General features: G+C 35.2%; 1 protein-coding gene across 7 annotated transcripts in view; it reads right to left on the bottom strand.

The window, feature by feature from the left end:
* LOC118197107 (uncharacterized) overlaps nucleotides 1–17,825 on the bottom strand; it is a 289,292-nt gene that overhangs the window by 209,270 nt on the left and 62,197 nt on the right. For all 7 annotated transcript variants that reach the window (XM_085809940.1, XM_085809939.1, XM_085809938.1 and 4 more), the window contains exon 7: nucleotides 15,306–15,785. In XM_085809940.1, coding sequence (XP_085666066.1) covers nucleotides 15,306–15,785 — 480 coding nt within the window. The remainder of the gene's footprint in view (nucleotides 1–15,305; nucleotides 15,786–17,825) is intronic.

The following is a 17,825-nucleotide window of genomic DNA, read 5'->3' on the forward strand; positions in this document are numbered from 1 at the left end:
TTTTAAAGACTATTAATGAAAAAATTAAGGACCTATGAGCAAATGGGAACTCAATACATTCAATTAAAAATATTATCTACGCCTGAATTTCACATTTTTAATACCATCCTAAAATAAAATAGATCCTTAAGTAATATGCATTATTACTAAACATGAATTAAAATAATTATTAATAAGTTTGAGAATAAAATAAACTTTATGCAATTTATCAAGTAGCATTATTACATATTTTACACTTATAATAGTTGGACATACTTGAAAGAAGATAAGTGACATTTACAATTTACTATCAGTTAACTTTATGCTGATTTTTTAAGCTCTCAATTTGTCACATATTTGCTCAGTCTAGAGCAGTGTTTCCCAACCCTTTTTGTGCTATGCCCCACCTAATCCTCTCTAAAGTTTTAAGCTCCCCCCTAGCATATACATAATTTTTCATATTTAAAAATTGAAATTTTCACGAAAAAAACTTGAATGATAGCTTTTAGGAAGAAATGACTACGAAATTTTGTGAGCAAACACAGTAAGTGAACTTTTAAAACATGGAGAACTGAGATTCAAGAAAAAACTCATTTTAGTGAAAGTTTTTTTATTTTAAGTATTAGCAATTTTTATTATTTAAATTTAGTGAGTTCCTTGCGCTTCATACTTGCTGCAAAGAAATTTTATGTAAGATTCCAATTTAGATAACTTGAGTCTCAAGTCTCCCAGTTTCATTATATCCAACTTATTTCTTTTTTTTTTTTTTTCTTTTTTTTAAAAAAAAGCAGCAAATCATTTATGGCACTAAATCCACATTCAGCAAAATATGAAGGTGGAAACGGTAACAATAGTTCTCTTGCAAATTTTGTTGCATTTAGATATCTGATTTTGGTTTCCTCACAAAGCTGTGTCATCGCTCCTTTTATATTAAATAAAGTTTTAATTGACTCATCATTTTGCATTTCTGAGAGTTCTTCTTTTTACTGCATATTTGAAATATCAGCCAAATCCACTAGCATTGGCTGCATCATCCAAGTTGGAAAATCAATTTGTTTTAAGTTACAACATCTTTTAAATTAGCCAATAAAATTTTCAGACGATCGACAATAACAAGTAAAGCGGTAGTCGCGTCTAATTTTTGGAGCCAATGAGACTTTTCAAAATTTTTCTGGTAAATAGTATATGCCTGACATAATTCAACAAAGATAATGAAGCCAAATATCTTCTTTTGCATCATAAGTTTTATTTGCTCCTTGAAGTTGGTTATTTAATATATTTAATTTTTCAAAGATATCGGCTAAATAACTCACAATTGCCTTGTCATCATCCGTTCACGGATTTTTCATTTCAGGTTTGCCGCTTAAAAAATAACTAAGAGTATCAAATAGTTCCATAAGTCTTTCCAAGCAGTTCCCTTTCGGCAGCCTTCTTACTTCAGTGTGAAGTACAAGTCCCATATAGTCTTCATAAAATAACTTGAAAAGACGTTCACATTTGGTCCTAGTTTTAATAGCATTGATACACTTTATAACTGAATTTAGTACTTCATTTAGAACAGGTGAATTGTTTTTAGCTACCAGGTTTTCTCTGTGAATAACACAATGCACAAGAATCATTTCTGGATTCTCATCTTCTATCAATTTTAAGCAACCTTTTTCTTATTCTGTGCTTTATTTTATTTTTCAACCATCATGTTAGGAGCACCATTTGCAGTATTATATTTTTTATTGGTATATTTTTTATATCTAAGCAATTTTTAGCTTACTATAAATATCTTTGGAGGTAGTGGTGATTTCTAATGATTTACAGAACATTTCTTCGGCAAAATCCCCTTTATGAATATATCTTACACAAGTTACAAGTAGGCCTCACTGTTTCTCAAAGTTGGTTCATCCGTTTGCACCGAAAATTTTCTTGTTTTCAGCTTTTCAACAAGTTGTATTTCAATATCCTCACTCATTTAATCTTTCTTCTGCAAACAGTATTGTTATTTAGTGGCATAGCTTTAATGACTTTGTCATCTTTTTCTAGAACAGTTTTAAATGCTGATATTGATGTTTTGATTAAATTCTCCCCTATAGTACGGCTTTTTCCAGATTAAGCGATGAGTAATGAAATTTGATAAATAGCCTCAAGAGCACGATTAACAATTGCATTATGAGCAGTAAATAGACACTTTAATATTACTCTTTTTTCAAAAATTTTCCTTAAAGTGTGAAAATAATTCAAATCTGAATTAATATCATCATTATGTTTCGCCTGCAAATGTGCCTCAAGATGACCTAGTTTCACTGATTTGTTGATCAGGCATTATTGGCATAAAAAGGACAAACGTTGACCGTTTATGAACCGGGTATGAAATTAAATTTTAAATATGTCTCCGAATACCAACGAACGTCTTTTTTTTTTTTTTTTTTGCTTGCACCACTCATTTCACTAAGGGCTGAAAGAAATAAATATAAAATCAAGATAAACAAAGCTGAAAGCAGCTACTGTTGACATTCAAGGAAAGAATAATATACCGGTTCCCATTCCTACAGTAAAAAATAAAATAAATTCGTTGGCTGAAATGTGCGAGAAACGTCTGGAAAGCATAATGGGTCAGTTATTTAAATGCCTTTAAAACCATTTAAACGTCCATGTCTACAGCGAGAATTCTTTATGCACCGCAATTTAAATACTTTTTTTACGTATACATTACTTACACTTTTCTTTATTTTGGGGAATTAAAAAATGAAATTTTGAAAACTTTTGACTTCATGAAACATATTTAGAGCGTCCTTTGTCCCCTTAAACTCTGGAAGCATCCATTTTCGAATTGCCCCCCTTAACACTCGTATTGTCCCCTTGTGGGGTGTGGGCCTCACATTGGGAAACACGGGTCTAGAGGTTTAGTAAATAGCAGGTAGATTTTATGTCAAACGGCATAGGTTAAAATGAGAAGTAAGATCATAATCAGCATGATTCATAACAAAAGACTGAATGTTGTCACTGCTCCTGCTGGTCTAGAGAGACCTGCTGATTAGAACAAACCTGAAAGGCCTGATGTTGGCATGGTTGGCAAGTGTTGAAAGTTAGTCAAGCTCTGTTTGATGCAGTTAGTGCCGTAGCTTCATGTCAAGTTCCAGGGCTTGTAACCCAGTTAATATACTTTAAGGTTCCAATTAGCCATTACAACACCAGAGGTGACCAGTTCCTTTGTATTATTTTAAGTCTCACTAGATGCAAAGAATAAGTTTTACTATTTTGAGTTTTATCTTGTGGCCACGGTAAGGATTAATGAAAGGCAATAACTCACTTTAATATGCAGAGATAATTTTTAAGGGTAAGAAGTTAGTTATAAATAATTAAATTAGGTAGTTAGATAACCTTAGTCATTGCCGATTTACATGGTTACTATTAAATTTTATTTATTTTTTAACAATATTTGTTAAAAAAGCCCTATTAAAATCCCAATCTAATAAAATTTCACAGTTTAAAATACATGTAATTTACCACATTGATTCTTAAACAATATAAAGATAATTACATATTAAAAGCTACAAAACATTTATGTTTTGTAACAACACTCAACAAAATATTTATACATCATTTTAATTTGAAGCCTTCCCAAACATTTTGGCTAGTTTTATATCGATTTCCTTTTCTTTAAGCATCTTTTCTAACAATTAGAGATTTGTCTCAATATGCAAATCAATGCTCTCTGTGGTCTCTGCGTGCTTTATCTCCTAACTTGTCAACCTCCCCATAATGTACCTATGAGGGTTTACTTGATCTGGTAAAGTTAAATAGTCCAAAACCCCAACAGATGTGAAGCAAATTATCGCTATGGCTGAAAGTAACAACAATATCAGGCAAAGGTTTAAATAAGCCTCTTATTTAAAAAGAACTTAGAACATAAGGAACAAAGGGAAAGATAAACATGTTAAGAAAAAGATTCTAATACGAGAAGTAAAACATTTAAATATTATGTTTTCATTGTTCTTCCAGACATTCTCCAAAAAGTATATTCATCGCAAACTTTCTGTAAAATATATGGAGACATTTTTCATTTTGTCACATATTTCTTGAATCTTCTAGAATCGTGTGTCTAATAATCTTGCCTTCAAATGTTACTAAACTTTCCAAGCTGCAATGTCTAAAATCCTAAAGAAAAATTATCCATACCAATTCTGTAACAGCAAAAAGCCAGAAATATTTTGGGAAAAGAAAAGGGAGAGAAAAAGTGTAAAATTAATTTTATAGAGAAAATTGATGCATATTCTAAGAATTTTTAATATTCTGAGACAATTTACATAGGAAAAACTCTTACTATGAAAAAATTAAAAATTTTTAGTTAATTACATACCTAATTTTTCTTTTGATAAGAGCTATTTCATAAATTGTGCTTTATAGCATCATACCTTGTTTATTTTTTAGATTCAAAATATTGTATAATAAGTTGCCAAAATGAAGCTTTATAATATGACAGCGAAAAATAAAAATTTTTTATTTTAATGTTATTTTATAAATATAATTTCAATATATTACCATTATTTTAATGAAATTTATCAACGTTACGAAGTTTTAAAAAAATCGTCAAAAAATTCTCAGATCGTGGAATTAAAAACTCTATAGAAATTGACCTTAAAGTTGCCAAATTTAGAACCATTTAATAAAAGAATTCCCATCCCCAAAAGTGAAAAGTTGTTTAAGAGCTCTTTATTAGAAAAAATGAATTTCGAAATACTTATGTTTCACTTCTTGCTTAGAAACTCAAGTATCCCATCATTTATATTAGAAATAGAAACAAATTATAACCCATAATCCCATTCAAAGGATAACCATGTATGTCAGTGAATTGCCAAAAATATTTCTCCGAAATGCTAATTCACACTCAAAATGGCAGTCGTAAAAACAGACAGAAATTTCAGATGATTAATTTCAAATTACTTTCCACAGACTTTTAAGGACCAAAAATCGATTCAAAAAAATCTAAGGACTTTTAAGGACCGTACGAACCCTATATGTAATATTGCCAGCTCTGCCACAGTTTTATTCTAGCTTTAGGTAGCTTGCTAGCTGACGTTTACATAGTGACATTAATTACTTGAGCCAGTTTAAGTAATTTATTTTGTGACTATGTTATGTTAAAATACGAGGCATATTCGGAAACTAAGTACCGTTTTGAAAAAAAAAAAAAAAATAGTAAAACAATTTTTTCGAATCCAATTTTATTTTTACATAAAAATACGTTTTAAACTATTTTTCAACATAGTTTCCGCCAATGATCAAACACTTGTCATAGCGGGAGACCAGTTTTTGTATACCATCGTCAAAGAAACTTCCCACCAATTTCGATAACCACGACTCCACAGCATTTTTCGTGTCATCGTCAGTTATAAAGCGCTTGCCACCAAGCTCGCGCTTCATGTGCACAAGTGATAGTCGGACGGCGGCAAGTCCGGGCTGTACAGCGGGTAATCGAACTGCTCCCAATGAAACTGTCGAATTAACAATTGAGTGACACCAGCAGCATGGGACCGAGCATTGTCATGGAGTAACACAATCCTTTACTGAGCATTCCTCTTCGTTTGTTTTGAATGGCACACCTTAGTTTTCTTAAAGTCTCACAATATCGTGCTGAATTAATGGTTTCACCTCCGGGAAGAAATTCAGTAAGCAAAACGCCTTTCCTATCCCAGAAGACAGTGCACATGATTTTTTGTGATGACATTGTCATTTTGAACTTTTGTTTTTTCGGAGAATGAGTGTGTCTCCACTCCATCAATCGTTGTTTCGATTCTGGTGTGAAATGACACACCCAAGTTTCATCACCTGTCACAATTTGGTTTAAAAAGTTTTCTCCCTCATCATTGTACCGCATGAGAAATGTCAGGGCACTACACCAAGTCGCTTTGTTTTGTGAAAATCAGTGAGCATTTTTGGAACCCATCGGGAACACAGTTTCCAATAATTCAAGCGGTCAGACACAATTTCGAACAAAACAGTATGTGAAATTTGTGGAAATGTCCCTGAAAGAGTTGTCATTGTGAAGCGTCTGTTCTCATGAATTGCTTCATCAACTTTCCTTACCAAATCATCGGTGACAACAGAAGGCCGACCACTCCGAGCCTCGGCGTGGACATTCGTTCGACCTGCATTAAACATTCTTACCCACTTTCTCACAATTCCATCAGTTATCGCGTATTCACCGTAAACTTTTGCCACTTGACGATAAATTTCGGCCGGTTTATCAGGTTCAATGTTCCATCTTACTTTCTTTGGGAACATGCAAGGACCTGACTCAGAACAGAGAGCTTACTAAAGCTATGTTCAATAACTGTGGGAAGTAGACAGGATACACAAGAAGGGTATACAAAACACTTTATTTTTCTCTCTTTACAATAATTTCCGTACTTCGGAATACAAAGACCCACTACTTGTGGTCTAAACGTAAGAATATAAAAATAGAACTAAACGCTAACTTAACTTTGAAATAATAAACGTGGAAGATTGGCCTTATATTAACAAGAAGCCGTATGTAGTACAGAGAACTGTTAACACTACAATACGTTTAAAGTTATCAAGAGGATTAAAACCTCTGGCCTGGAAGGCAACCAGCAACTGAGTAAAACTTCTAAGGTAAGCGGCCTGCTTCGACTAACTGCTTCCTCTCTCTCGCTTGGCAAAAAGCCACAACTTAAATACTTGGCGTTCGCCAGACAAACTTTGCATAAATACTTTAATGCTTATAATTCTGGCCGGAAGTAGAAAATAAGAAGTGATAGTAAAGATTTAAAATAAAATAAACGTTAGTAAAACTTAAGATCCTTACATACTTCCCGCCAGAGTTAATTAGTTTGAAACTGAGGTCTAAAACGACCTTGTTGAAAACTTTTAGCTCTAGAATCTAACGCGAGGCCAATCTTTTACAAACATTTTTCGCTAGAAACTAGAAATTTAAAAGAAAGAAATTTGTTTTTACAATAGCAGCTCCCAGGACACGCAATTTTTCATCTGTACTGCATCTAAACAGGAGCTTTTATTCAAATCTGGTTCCTTCCAGAGATCTGGAAGGAAAACTAGTTTAATGAAATGTTACACAATGAAATGGCAAGTAACATGCATATTTATATTTCTCTTAACATTCTTATTTCATCCATGACTATTTTAATTATCTCTCCCCGTGCTCTCTGATATGTGTTGTAAACAAACACCAAACACGAATGTGTTTATGTATACGTGTTCAACACTACCTCCTACAATCAAAACACTAACGTGTTAAAATTCAACATACCAAGACCTCGTAACACACCCTAATTTCAACTCTAAACCCTGAGGTACTATTCTGAAAGTGGCTAACACTGAAGTGTAGCGTCACAGAGCCTAACTATATTCATTCAACCTTTAACACATATTCACCATGATTTGGTCTGTTTACAGTCACACGAATAACAAATTTTTAACACATTACTTTCACTTTTACCATATCACAGTATTTCTTAACATTTAAAATAACAGTTCACATTGTATATAAGAACATATTAACATGCCGTTAATTTTACGCATTTTAAAACATACATTAGTAGTACATTGTTAACTTCTATTCTTTTCAAAGCAAGTGCCAATTTTTCTACATTGAAATACTACATTTCAAAAATTCTTTCAGACTAAAACTTCTTTCTTGCCAGAATGTTTTAAACAAAATTTATACAATAACTTTTACAATATTTAAGTCTTTACATATTCCTATTATACATCAACTTTAGTTTTACGTGCGAGTAATTGAAAAACATAATACCAAAATCGGTAACAACTCATTTCTCGCCCTTTTGGCGATAAAAGTAGACCTTGCATGAGGTAAAACTTCTTGAAATCTGCCACTTGCAGTAAGAATGAAAGATTAACTTAAGTTTGCAAAGTAACATAAAATTTTACTTATCTTTGTGATATTCTGACATTCTTTTCTGAGCCCAGTCCTGGAAGGTAGCGCAGATTCAGGTTTGATTTATCCTCCTTCTTGTGCGGGCTCGCCCCTCAGTTTCTTCCTCTAGAAGCTTTCTTTTTTCTCCAGTTCGGTCACCCTTGAATACCTTCCTTTTTCGCCTCTGCCTGTGGTCTTGGCCGTTTGATGGCAGCTGGTCTTGGCGGAATCGGGAAACTTCTTTCACGTTCCTGCTTGGACCTCGTTGCTGGCCGTTCAAATTTTCCTTGTAACCTTTCCTCCGCCGCTGGTGGCCCTTCCGCAGTTCGGCGACATTTACTACGGAGAGTCCTGTCGGATGAGTAGATCTTCCGTTTTAGAGCTGGGTTATAGTTGCCGTCATTTCTCCTGGGTCTCTTTGCATACGTCGTCCTTCTCCCTTCTTCATTCTGGGGGTGTTCGTGAGCTCTCTTTTCTGGACAGTGGAACGGCTTCTTTTTCTTGTTACCTTCAATTTTCCCACGGGGAAACTTTCTTTTCATTTGCTCCTACCTCTTAATGGCTTGCCCTTGTACTTGTCGTTGTTCCACCTCTGGAGCTTGTGCCTGCCGTGTCTGCCGTGCCGGATCCTGCAAAAGATCTGTAAATATTTGCATTTTATTACGATCATAATAGGGTTTGATTTGATCAATGTTTGCGGAGCAGGTTTCACCATTCCTGGCTTTTAACACTACTACAGCGTGAGTTATTTTTTCTATGACATATGGTCCTTCAAATCGTGGAAAAAATTTGGCAGTTTTATCTTCTGGTGCTGAAGAATGTGAATGTTTAATTTTTAATACTTCATCCCCTACTTTATAAGTTACTCCCCGTTGTTTCAAGTCATAATACAGCTTTTGTTTTCTCTGTGCTACTTCCATATTCTTTTTTGCTTCTTTAATTAGTTTTTCTATATCACCCAATTTAAATTCTGGGGCTCTTTGTTGCACATAAAATAATTTATCTAACGGCGTTATAATCTGTCTGCCTAAAAATAACTCAGCAGGAGTTTTGCCCGTTGTATCATGTTTTGCGGTCCTAAGGGCGAAAGCAAATTCATTGACATAGTTATCCCAGCTTTTATGAAAATTTTTAACATAACTACGGATAATTTTCACTATATTTCTATTGACCCGTTCCGCTATATTTGATTGCGGCCGATACGGGACCATTTTTAAATGACGTATGCCCAGTTTTTGGCACGTCTTCAAATATATTACTTACAAATTGAGGACCATTATCCGATATAACTTTTAGGGGCGCCCCGTATTTTAAAATATATTTATTTAAAATAGAATCGGTAACCAATTTCGCGGAGGCTCGTTTTAAGGGAACAATTTCGGTCCATTTACTAAAATGATCAACCATAACAAGGAGATAGCGACTTTTATTTAACTGAATTTTTGGGAAAGGGCCCAATAAATCGATGCCAATTATTTCATTTGGAAATTCGGATTTAATACTATTTAGAAACCCGGCCGGGCGGAAATTAATATAATTAACTGCTTGACATGTTGGGCAGGACTGGACATACGCCCTTGTTAACTTTTGCAGTTCAGGAAAATAGACTGCCTCGTGTACGCGTTGGATAGTTTTTCGAATACCAGCATGAGAAGCTAAAGGGCTGTCATGGAGCTCCTTCAGGATATTTAATCTAAGACTAGCTGGGATAACAGGTCGAAATTCGTTGTTGGAATTCGTAGTTTTTGTATAAAATAATAGACCATCTATTAGTTCGTAATGGGCCGCCCTATTTCTTATCGCCACAATATCTTGGTGGCTAAAATTTTCAGGGTCCTTTAAATACTCATAAATGCTTCCAAACTCAGGATCCTTACCCAGTTCGGTTATTACAGTTTCTCGGGAATTTATTGTACATGCTGTGAGCATTGCCACCTTTACAGTATTACCTCCTTCATCTATTTTAATTCTGGATAGGGCATCTGCTACGATATTTTCCTTTCCGGGGGTATGCTTGATTACCAGATTATATTCTTGTAGCTTGAGTGCCCATCTTATTAACCTTGGGGATAAGTTTTTCCCTGAGTACAATCTAGTTACTGCCGCATGATCAGAGTACACTGTTATTGGCACCTTTCCAAAATAGACTCGGAACTTTTGCACTGCTAACAGAACTGCAAGTGCCTCTCTCTCGGTCGCGGAATAGTTTCTTTGTGTTTGATTTAAAGTTCGGCTAAAAAATGCCACGGGCTGCTGATTTTGCGAAAGTACCGCTCCTACCGCATAATCCGAAGCATCCGCTGAAATTTCTAAATTCTCATCCTTTTCAGGAAATTTCAACACAGGGGCTTGCGTTAATGCTTGTTTTAATTTTTCGAACGCACTATTGGCTTCGGCCGTCCACGAGAATCTTGCCTTTTTCCTTTTTAATTTTAACAATGGTTCAGCAATAGCTGCAAAATCTTTTATAAAGGACCTATAATATGAACAAAGTCCTAGAAAAGAAGAGAGCTTCTTTGCCATGTTTGGAGTCGGATACTTTTGTACAGCGATTATTTTTGATTCGTCTGTCTCGATTCCTTTCTGAGATATTTTGTAACCTAAATATTTTAATTCAGGGGCTGCAAATTTGCACTTTTCGACATTAACTTTTAGACCGGCCTCATTTAATAAAGAAAACACCTGTCTTAAATCCTGTACATGTTGGTCTAGATTATCACTAGTAATAATGATATCGTCTAAATAGATAAATGTGGACTTTCCAAGAACAGGCCTTAACACAATGTCCATACATCGCTGAAATGTTGCCGGTGCCCCTGAAAGGCCAAACGGCATACGCAAAAATGCATAAGTGCCAGACTTGGTTATAAAAGCAGTCTTAGGCACGTCCTCAGGCCTAACCCCTATTTGAAAATAACCAGTCGTTAAGTCTAAAGTTGTCATATATTTGGTGGATGTTATGTTCCTTAGAATTTCTTCAATAATAGGTAACGGATATACCGGATATTTAGTTATGGAGTTTAATTTACGGTAGTCAATTGCTAATCTCCACCTTTTTGGATGTGTCAAAGGATAGTCATTATTTTTCTTACATAAAACCACCGGGCTAGCATAACTACTTGAGATGGGCGTTATGAACTTTTTACGTAGCATATCGGCGATATGCCATTCTATAATTTTTTCCTTATTCTTATCATACCGGTATGCTTTGTGGCGAACTGGCATTGAATCTCCGGTGTCAATACTATGGTTAGTAACCTGAGTAAATCCTGGAATATCACTAAATAACGAAGCAAATTCACTTACCACTTGTCGGATTCTTCTTTGATCTTCGTTAGGCAGGTGGTCAAGGTTTAACATCGGCGGTTCAGCCTTTTCTTCTCGAACTGGTTTCATTGTCAGCTTAAGGGACGCTTCATTAAAATCCAGCGTTGCTTGTGCCTCTGAAAGAAAATCTATCATTAAGATAATATGTGCTTGCAGATTCTTTACTATGAAAAACATAACCTTTACTTGTTCGTCCTTGATACGGACATACAGCGGTAATTTACCTATACACTTACATTTTTCTCCTTGCGCCGCTAACACTGTCGTATTATCCGAATTATATATGCGATATTTCCGAAAATACTTCCTAAAAAAATCTTCTGCCACACAGGAACACTGCGCGCCTGTATCCAGGAGTGCGGTGGCTGGGATATTATTCACCAACACTTCAATCTTCGGAAGAGTCAAATTTTTCACCATTACTGTATTTAACTTGAAGGAAGAGGGGTTTTCGTGGCCTTCGGATTTCCGCACCCTCTCGTCAGCAGAAATCCGTTTTAGTTTAAATTATTTTTCATTTCCGTGCTTTCCTTCTTTTTCCACTGGCCTTGAGACTTTTTTCCTGGATTGCTATTGAACTGTCGACGTTCGCCGGCTGTTTTTGAATGCTTGGGTTTCCTTGCCCACTGATTCGCTTTGCTTCCGTAGCCGTGTGCTTCAGTTTGCTGTAGTCTTGGCGCACCAAATTGGTTTCGCTGTTGATATTGGCGTCTTCTTTCATTGTCCGCCGTTCTTCTACTTTCAAACTGGATTGCTAGCTCAAATAACTTTTCCAGTGTAGTCGGATTTCTTAATTCAATAAAGTCTTGCACTTGGGGCAGTAACCTCGGCAAAATGACTTGAATTATCTCAGGATCCGGACGGTTTCCATACAAGATTTTGAAGATGTGAATTTTTCTTAAAATAAAGCTTGAGAGATTTTCGATTCTTTGCTGATATATACTGAAAAGTTCCGTTTCTAATTTCGCACGATCCCTTACAACAGGGAAGGCTTTTAGTAGGGCAGTCTTGAAATTTTCGTAAGTATAGGTGGGACTTCCTGCTTGACCCAAGAGACTTCTGCCTATACATTTGAACCAATTAAGCGCTTGGCCCCTCAAAGCGCTGGTAGCTAAGGTAACTTTTTGAAATTCGTGCACAGGGTAGAGCATGAAGTGGTCATCCAATTTTTCCAAAAAACTGGTTACCGGTGAGTTTCCATTAAATGTTGCTTCTGGTTTCATCGAAGCGCGCATGGTCTGGACGATGTAACCAAATCCTTCTAGGGCGGCAGCTGGCATTTCTGGATTCTGAGCCGCTTCTGCAGGCAGCACAGGTTCTTCTTGAAACTCGGCCATGGTTATTCTTCTTCGTTGGGCGCCACTATCAGGTTCAATGTTCCGTCTTACTTTCTTTGGGAACACGCAAGGACCTGACTCGGAACAGAGAGCTTACTAAAGCTATGTTCAATAACTGTGGGAAGTAGACAGGATACACAAGAAGGGTATACAAAACCCTTTATTTTTCTCACTTTACAATAATTTCCGTACTTCGGAATACAAAGACCCACTACTTGTGGTCTAAACGTATGAATATAAAAATAGAACTAAACGCTAACTTAACTTTGAAATAATAAACGTGGAAAATTGGCCTTATATTAACAGAAAGCCGTATGTAGTACAGAGAACTGTGAACACTACAATACGTTTAAAGTTATCAAGAGGATTAAAACCTCTGGCCTGGAAGGCAACCAGTAACTGAGTAAAACTTCTAAGGTAAGCGGCCTGCTTCGACTAACTGCTTCCTCTCTCTCGCTTGGCAAAAAGCACCAACTTAAATACTTGGCGTTCGCCAGAGAAACTTTGCATAAATAAGTTAACGCTTATAATTCTGGCCGGAAGTAGAAAATAATAAGTGATAGTAAAGATTTAAAATAAAATAAACGTTAGTAAAACTTAAGATCCTTACAGGTTTAACATTCCTTGCATTCAAAAATTTAATCACAGCACGAATCTCTCAGTCAGTGGGAGAACTAATTGTTTTAAACATTTTGAATGTGCACAGCAAACTGAAAACACAACATAGAGCAACCAAAATGGCAACAATTGAAAGTCAGTGAACAAGAAAGACTAGTGCGCATGCACCGGATACCTACCACAGCACTGCGACGGCGCTAGAATGAAACGGTACTTAGTTTCCGAATACGCTACGTAAATTGAACTTGGATTGTTTTACCTAAACTAAATTTAACTTCATCTTATGTGAATTTAAATACCTGCAAATAGTGGAAGTTCATTTGTGGCACAAGTGTCATGTTGAAAATCTATTTAATATTATCTTTGTTTGATGCAATTCATAACATTAAGAATGGCAACAGTGGAGTTTTTTATATTCATGTTCTGAAGTTTTTTTTTTTTTTTTAATTAGAAAATGAGAAAAATGGCTTGCAGTTGCTTATCATGTGTATTTCAGAATTAATGACTATTACCTTATGCCATTTATATTTTCAGTGTTGTTTTGAGATGTCAAAGCTACAGTTGTCACTAGTTGGGATTTGCCAAATAAACTGTTTTGTCTTGTCACAACATGTTTCACTGGATAATTTATTATCCAGTGAACACTTTACTTACACTTCCATCACTAATTACACTCACTTCCATCACTAATTCTTCTGATATGCTAAAGTAAAACAGAACTACAAGTAATGCTTTCTGTTAAGTTAGAAAGTTAAACAGATGACAGTCATCTGAATTCAGGCTAGAACAATAACACAAATTTTGGAATAAAGAGGGAAAGTATCCAAATTAAAAAGAGGAGTTTAGGAAACTGTAATTTATATTACATGCATTGATCGAGTCACAAAATTGAAATGAAGATTTCAATTTCTCATACACTTCTAAACTCAGTTACTTATATACTCCTAAACTCAAAGTTACTTATATACTTCTAAATTCAAAGTTGGTCAGAATTATTTTTAATAAAAAATATATGCATTAGATTGGTCATGTCACAAAATCTGAAATGAAGATTTCAATTTCTTAATCTTTTGAAATAGTTCAACTTCTGAAGGAATAATTAAACTCTAAATCATTTGATAAATAACTCTAAACTCTGTCTGAAATAAAATCGAGAGAAAAATATTAGCATTATTTTTTAATGTAATTTCATGTTTTTATATTTACTCTGTGCTTATTCTGATGGCCACTATATACTCCAAAACTAAAATGATCACATTAATTGGCAGAAATGGAATTATTACAAATTAGTTTGCTACTCTAGCAATAAGCATATGGCAGTGGCAGACAGCTTGAAACCAATTAAATGATTACATACATAATATAATTTGAGAAATTTAAGATTAATAAAAAAACATGGCATTGTATGAGTTATCTTTTAAAATTCAATTATATTTTGAAAATTAAACTACTGTTTCCTGTAAGCAAACAGTCTTTAGAGATTAAAGAGCCACAGTTTGGCCCTGGCTGCTATATCTAACGACTATCCTAAGTCATGCTTTCTAGCTACAAAAAATGGAAGATGAATTCCATCAATCAGCCCATTAGAATGAAAGATATAGGCCCCCTCTAACCCTACCTATCAACAGGAAGTGCACATTCCTTGACAAATTCAAAAGGATTACCTTTATTTCTATGCGGATAAGAAATAACACATGTGTACATACATTGAAGAGATACCTGACTCCACTTAGATGAGTCAAGGTCCAGAAAATCCACTTCGCTCAATAATTAAATTCTATCTAGGCCAAAAGCATACATGCATCTTCCCGCTACCATTCTCCCCACCCCTGTAAAAAAAACTGATACCCCAATCTAAGAAAATTACTTTTGTTGGATACAATAAAGAGTCTTAAATAAGACTTTTCCATCAAATTTACTAAAACATCGAGAAACACGTTCAATGAACACTCTACAACCAACTTTTATTAATTAACAAATTTTTGCTGTTAACAAACGAAGGTAATTCACATGAGTAAAGATATGTTACATAATAGAGGATAACAAAATGAGCCTGACTGCCTTTAGCCAAAAATTTTACCGAACATTCCTACGTGCTATAAAGTAAGGTACACTATAAAGTAAAAGCAGTTTACCTTCAATAAATTGTCTTGGTTGACATGCTTGTACATCATCAAACTGTGTTTCAATGATTTGCTCTATTTCTGTAAGTTGTACATCCATTATCCCTGTTTTACCCAAACATTCTTTTACAGAGCCAATTTCCATTTTAGTAGAAGGAGCTGAAGCTTTGTATTTATTTTCCTCAGATGTAATTACGATTTCATGCTTGGTCTCACTCTCAGCAGTTTCAAAATTTCTCTCTTCTTGACTGGAGGGTTTATTCATATTTTCTTTGAATTCAGAACTGCTTGTGGTAGAATAGATATTTTCTATATCTCTTATCGGAAAATCACATCTTCCTGTAGAAGATTCCCCATATAATGCATCCCATTCTTCATCAGAAGCTCTTTCATTGTCAATATTATCACTTTCTTTAAATTTCTTAAAAGCTACTTCTTTCTTCTTTTGCATAGCACTTATCAAATGCTCTTTCAGATCTGAAAACTTCATGCCTAAAAAGAAAGTACAAAAATATAATATTAACATCTATTCTTTAAAAATAGCAAAAAGTAAAATTTTTTTGAAGGAATGTGTCACTGAGATACATACATATTAAAAAATGTAACTGCTAGATACAGAAACAAAAATCTTGTCGTGTACTTTCCCCAATTTATTTCTTACCATATAATATACCATTATGCTGCTTTTAACGAGATAAGTATCTGTAAAGATCAGCATTTCTCAAAGCTTTTACAAGTGAGGATCACTCTTATAAATAGGAATGAACTATCTTATTTCCGTCCCTCTTGAAAGTAATTTTTTAGCATATACAGTGGAGAGACAAAAATATGGAAACACCTTGTGAAATGCATGTTTGAAAAGAAAGATTGATTTTAATGAAATATGTAGGTGGCGCTGGCGTTTTTGACTACTGACGCCACCTATACAACTTCGTAAATGTGCTACACAGTTCAGTTGTTGTCGGAGTACTGTTATGTGAGGTTGTCATTGCATTATAAGATTATACCCCATTATAACAGACTTATATACCCATTATAACAGACTTCGAATGTGGGAAAATTGTTGGAGCACGTATGGTAGGTGCTTCCGTAAGCAAGGTAGCCGAGGTGTTTAGTGTTTCAAGGGGTACTGTATCGAAGATTTATTCTGCATATTTGAAAAGCGGAAAAACATCTGCTAAATCACAGCGTGGACGAAAGTGTGTCCTGAGTGATCATGACAGACGATCATTAAGGACAATTGTGACGAAAAATAAGAAGACCACAGCTGCAAAAGTTACTGCTGAAATGAATGTTGTGTTACCGAACCCTTGTGAGTACCAAAACAACTTTGAAGGGAGCTTCATAAACAGGGAATTGCTGGCCGTGCTGCAATTGAGAAGCCACTCATCAGTGATGCTAATGCCCGTAACAGGAAAAGGTGGTGTTTATGTCATAAAGCCTGGACCATAGAGCAGTGGAAGCGAGTAATATGGTCTGACGAGTCTTCTCTCACGTTGTTTCCTACTTCTGGCCGAGTTTACGTCTGGAGAACGCCATCTCAAGCCTATAATACAGACTGCTTGTTGCCAAGAGTGAAACATGGCGGGGGTTCTGTTATGGTTTGGGCAGCCATATCGTGGTTCTCTGCTAGCCCCATGATAACTGTGTCAGGGCACATGACTGCCAAGACTTTTGGCCGATCAAGTTCATCCCATGGTACAAACTTTGTTCCCCAATGGTGATGGTGTCTTCCAAGACGACAAAGTCCCTGTTCACACAGCTCACATTGTCCAGGACTGGTTTTGTGAGCACGAGGATGAGTTGACCCATCTCCCCTGGCCACCACAGTCACCAGACCTGAATATTATCGAACCTTTGTGGTCTACATTGGAAAGGTAAATTCGTTCTTGTTATCCACCGCCAACATCGTTATCTGAACTTGCCACCATTTTGCAGGAAGAATGGTATAATATTCTCTTGGCAAACATACAGGAACTGTATTTATCCATTCCGAGAAGACTGCAAGCTGTTTTGGATGCCAATGGGTTTCCTACACCATATTAAGCAAAGAAACATGTTTTTTTTAAAGGTGTTTCCATATTTTTGTACAACCCCTGTATATATATTTAGCATACATATATATGTTATATATTTTAAATACAATTAAAAAATGCATTTATATTTACCATGATATTAAGTAATTAATGCAAAAGAAAAAATTATATATGCTTATAGTCTAATTTTTATTTTACTAATTACACATTAATGGGGCTGATGAGCTGATTGACGTTTGTGTGTATGCTAAAATGCACAACATTAATAACGCTTTAAACCCTTTTTGCTAAGACTAGACCGTAAAGACCATAGGTAGGACAATTGACAAAAATTTCTTAAAATGCCAGTCTTGGAAGAAAAAGTGTTAAACGACCCCCCATGTGTAATTTGCAAACTCTGGGATTTTTCAGCTATAGTGTGATATACACAATCTATACTATTATTTGCTGTCTTTTTGGAAATCTAGGACAACAGCAGCTTTCAATAGCCATTTGT

This window comes from Stegodyphus dumicola, chromosome X2, assembly GCF_044657685.1.
Source record: "Stegodyphus dumicola isolate Sdum_Otavi_A_Nest chromosome X2, ASM4465768v1".
Lineage (NCBI taxonomy): Eukaryota > Metazoa > Arthropoda > Arachnida > Araneae > Eresidae > Stegodyphus > Stegodyphus dumicola.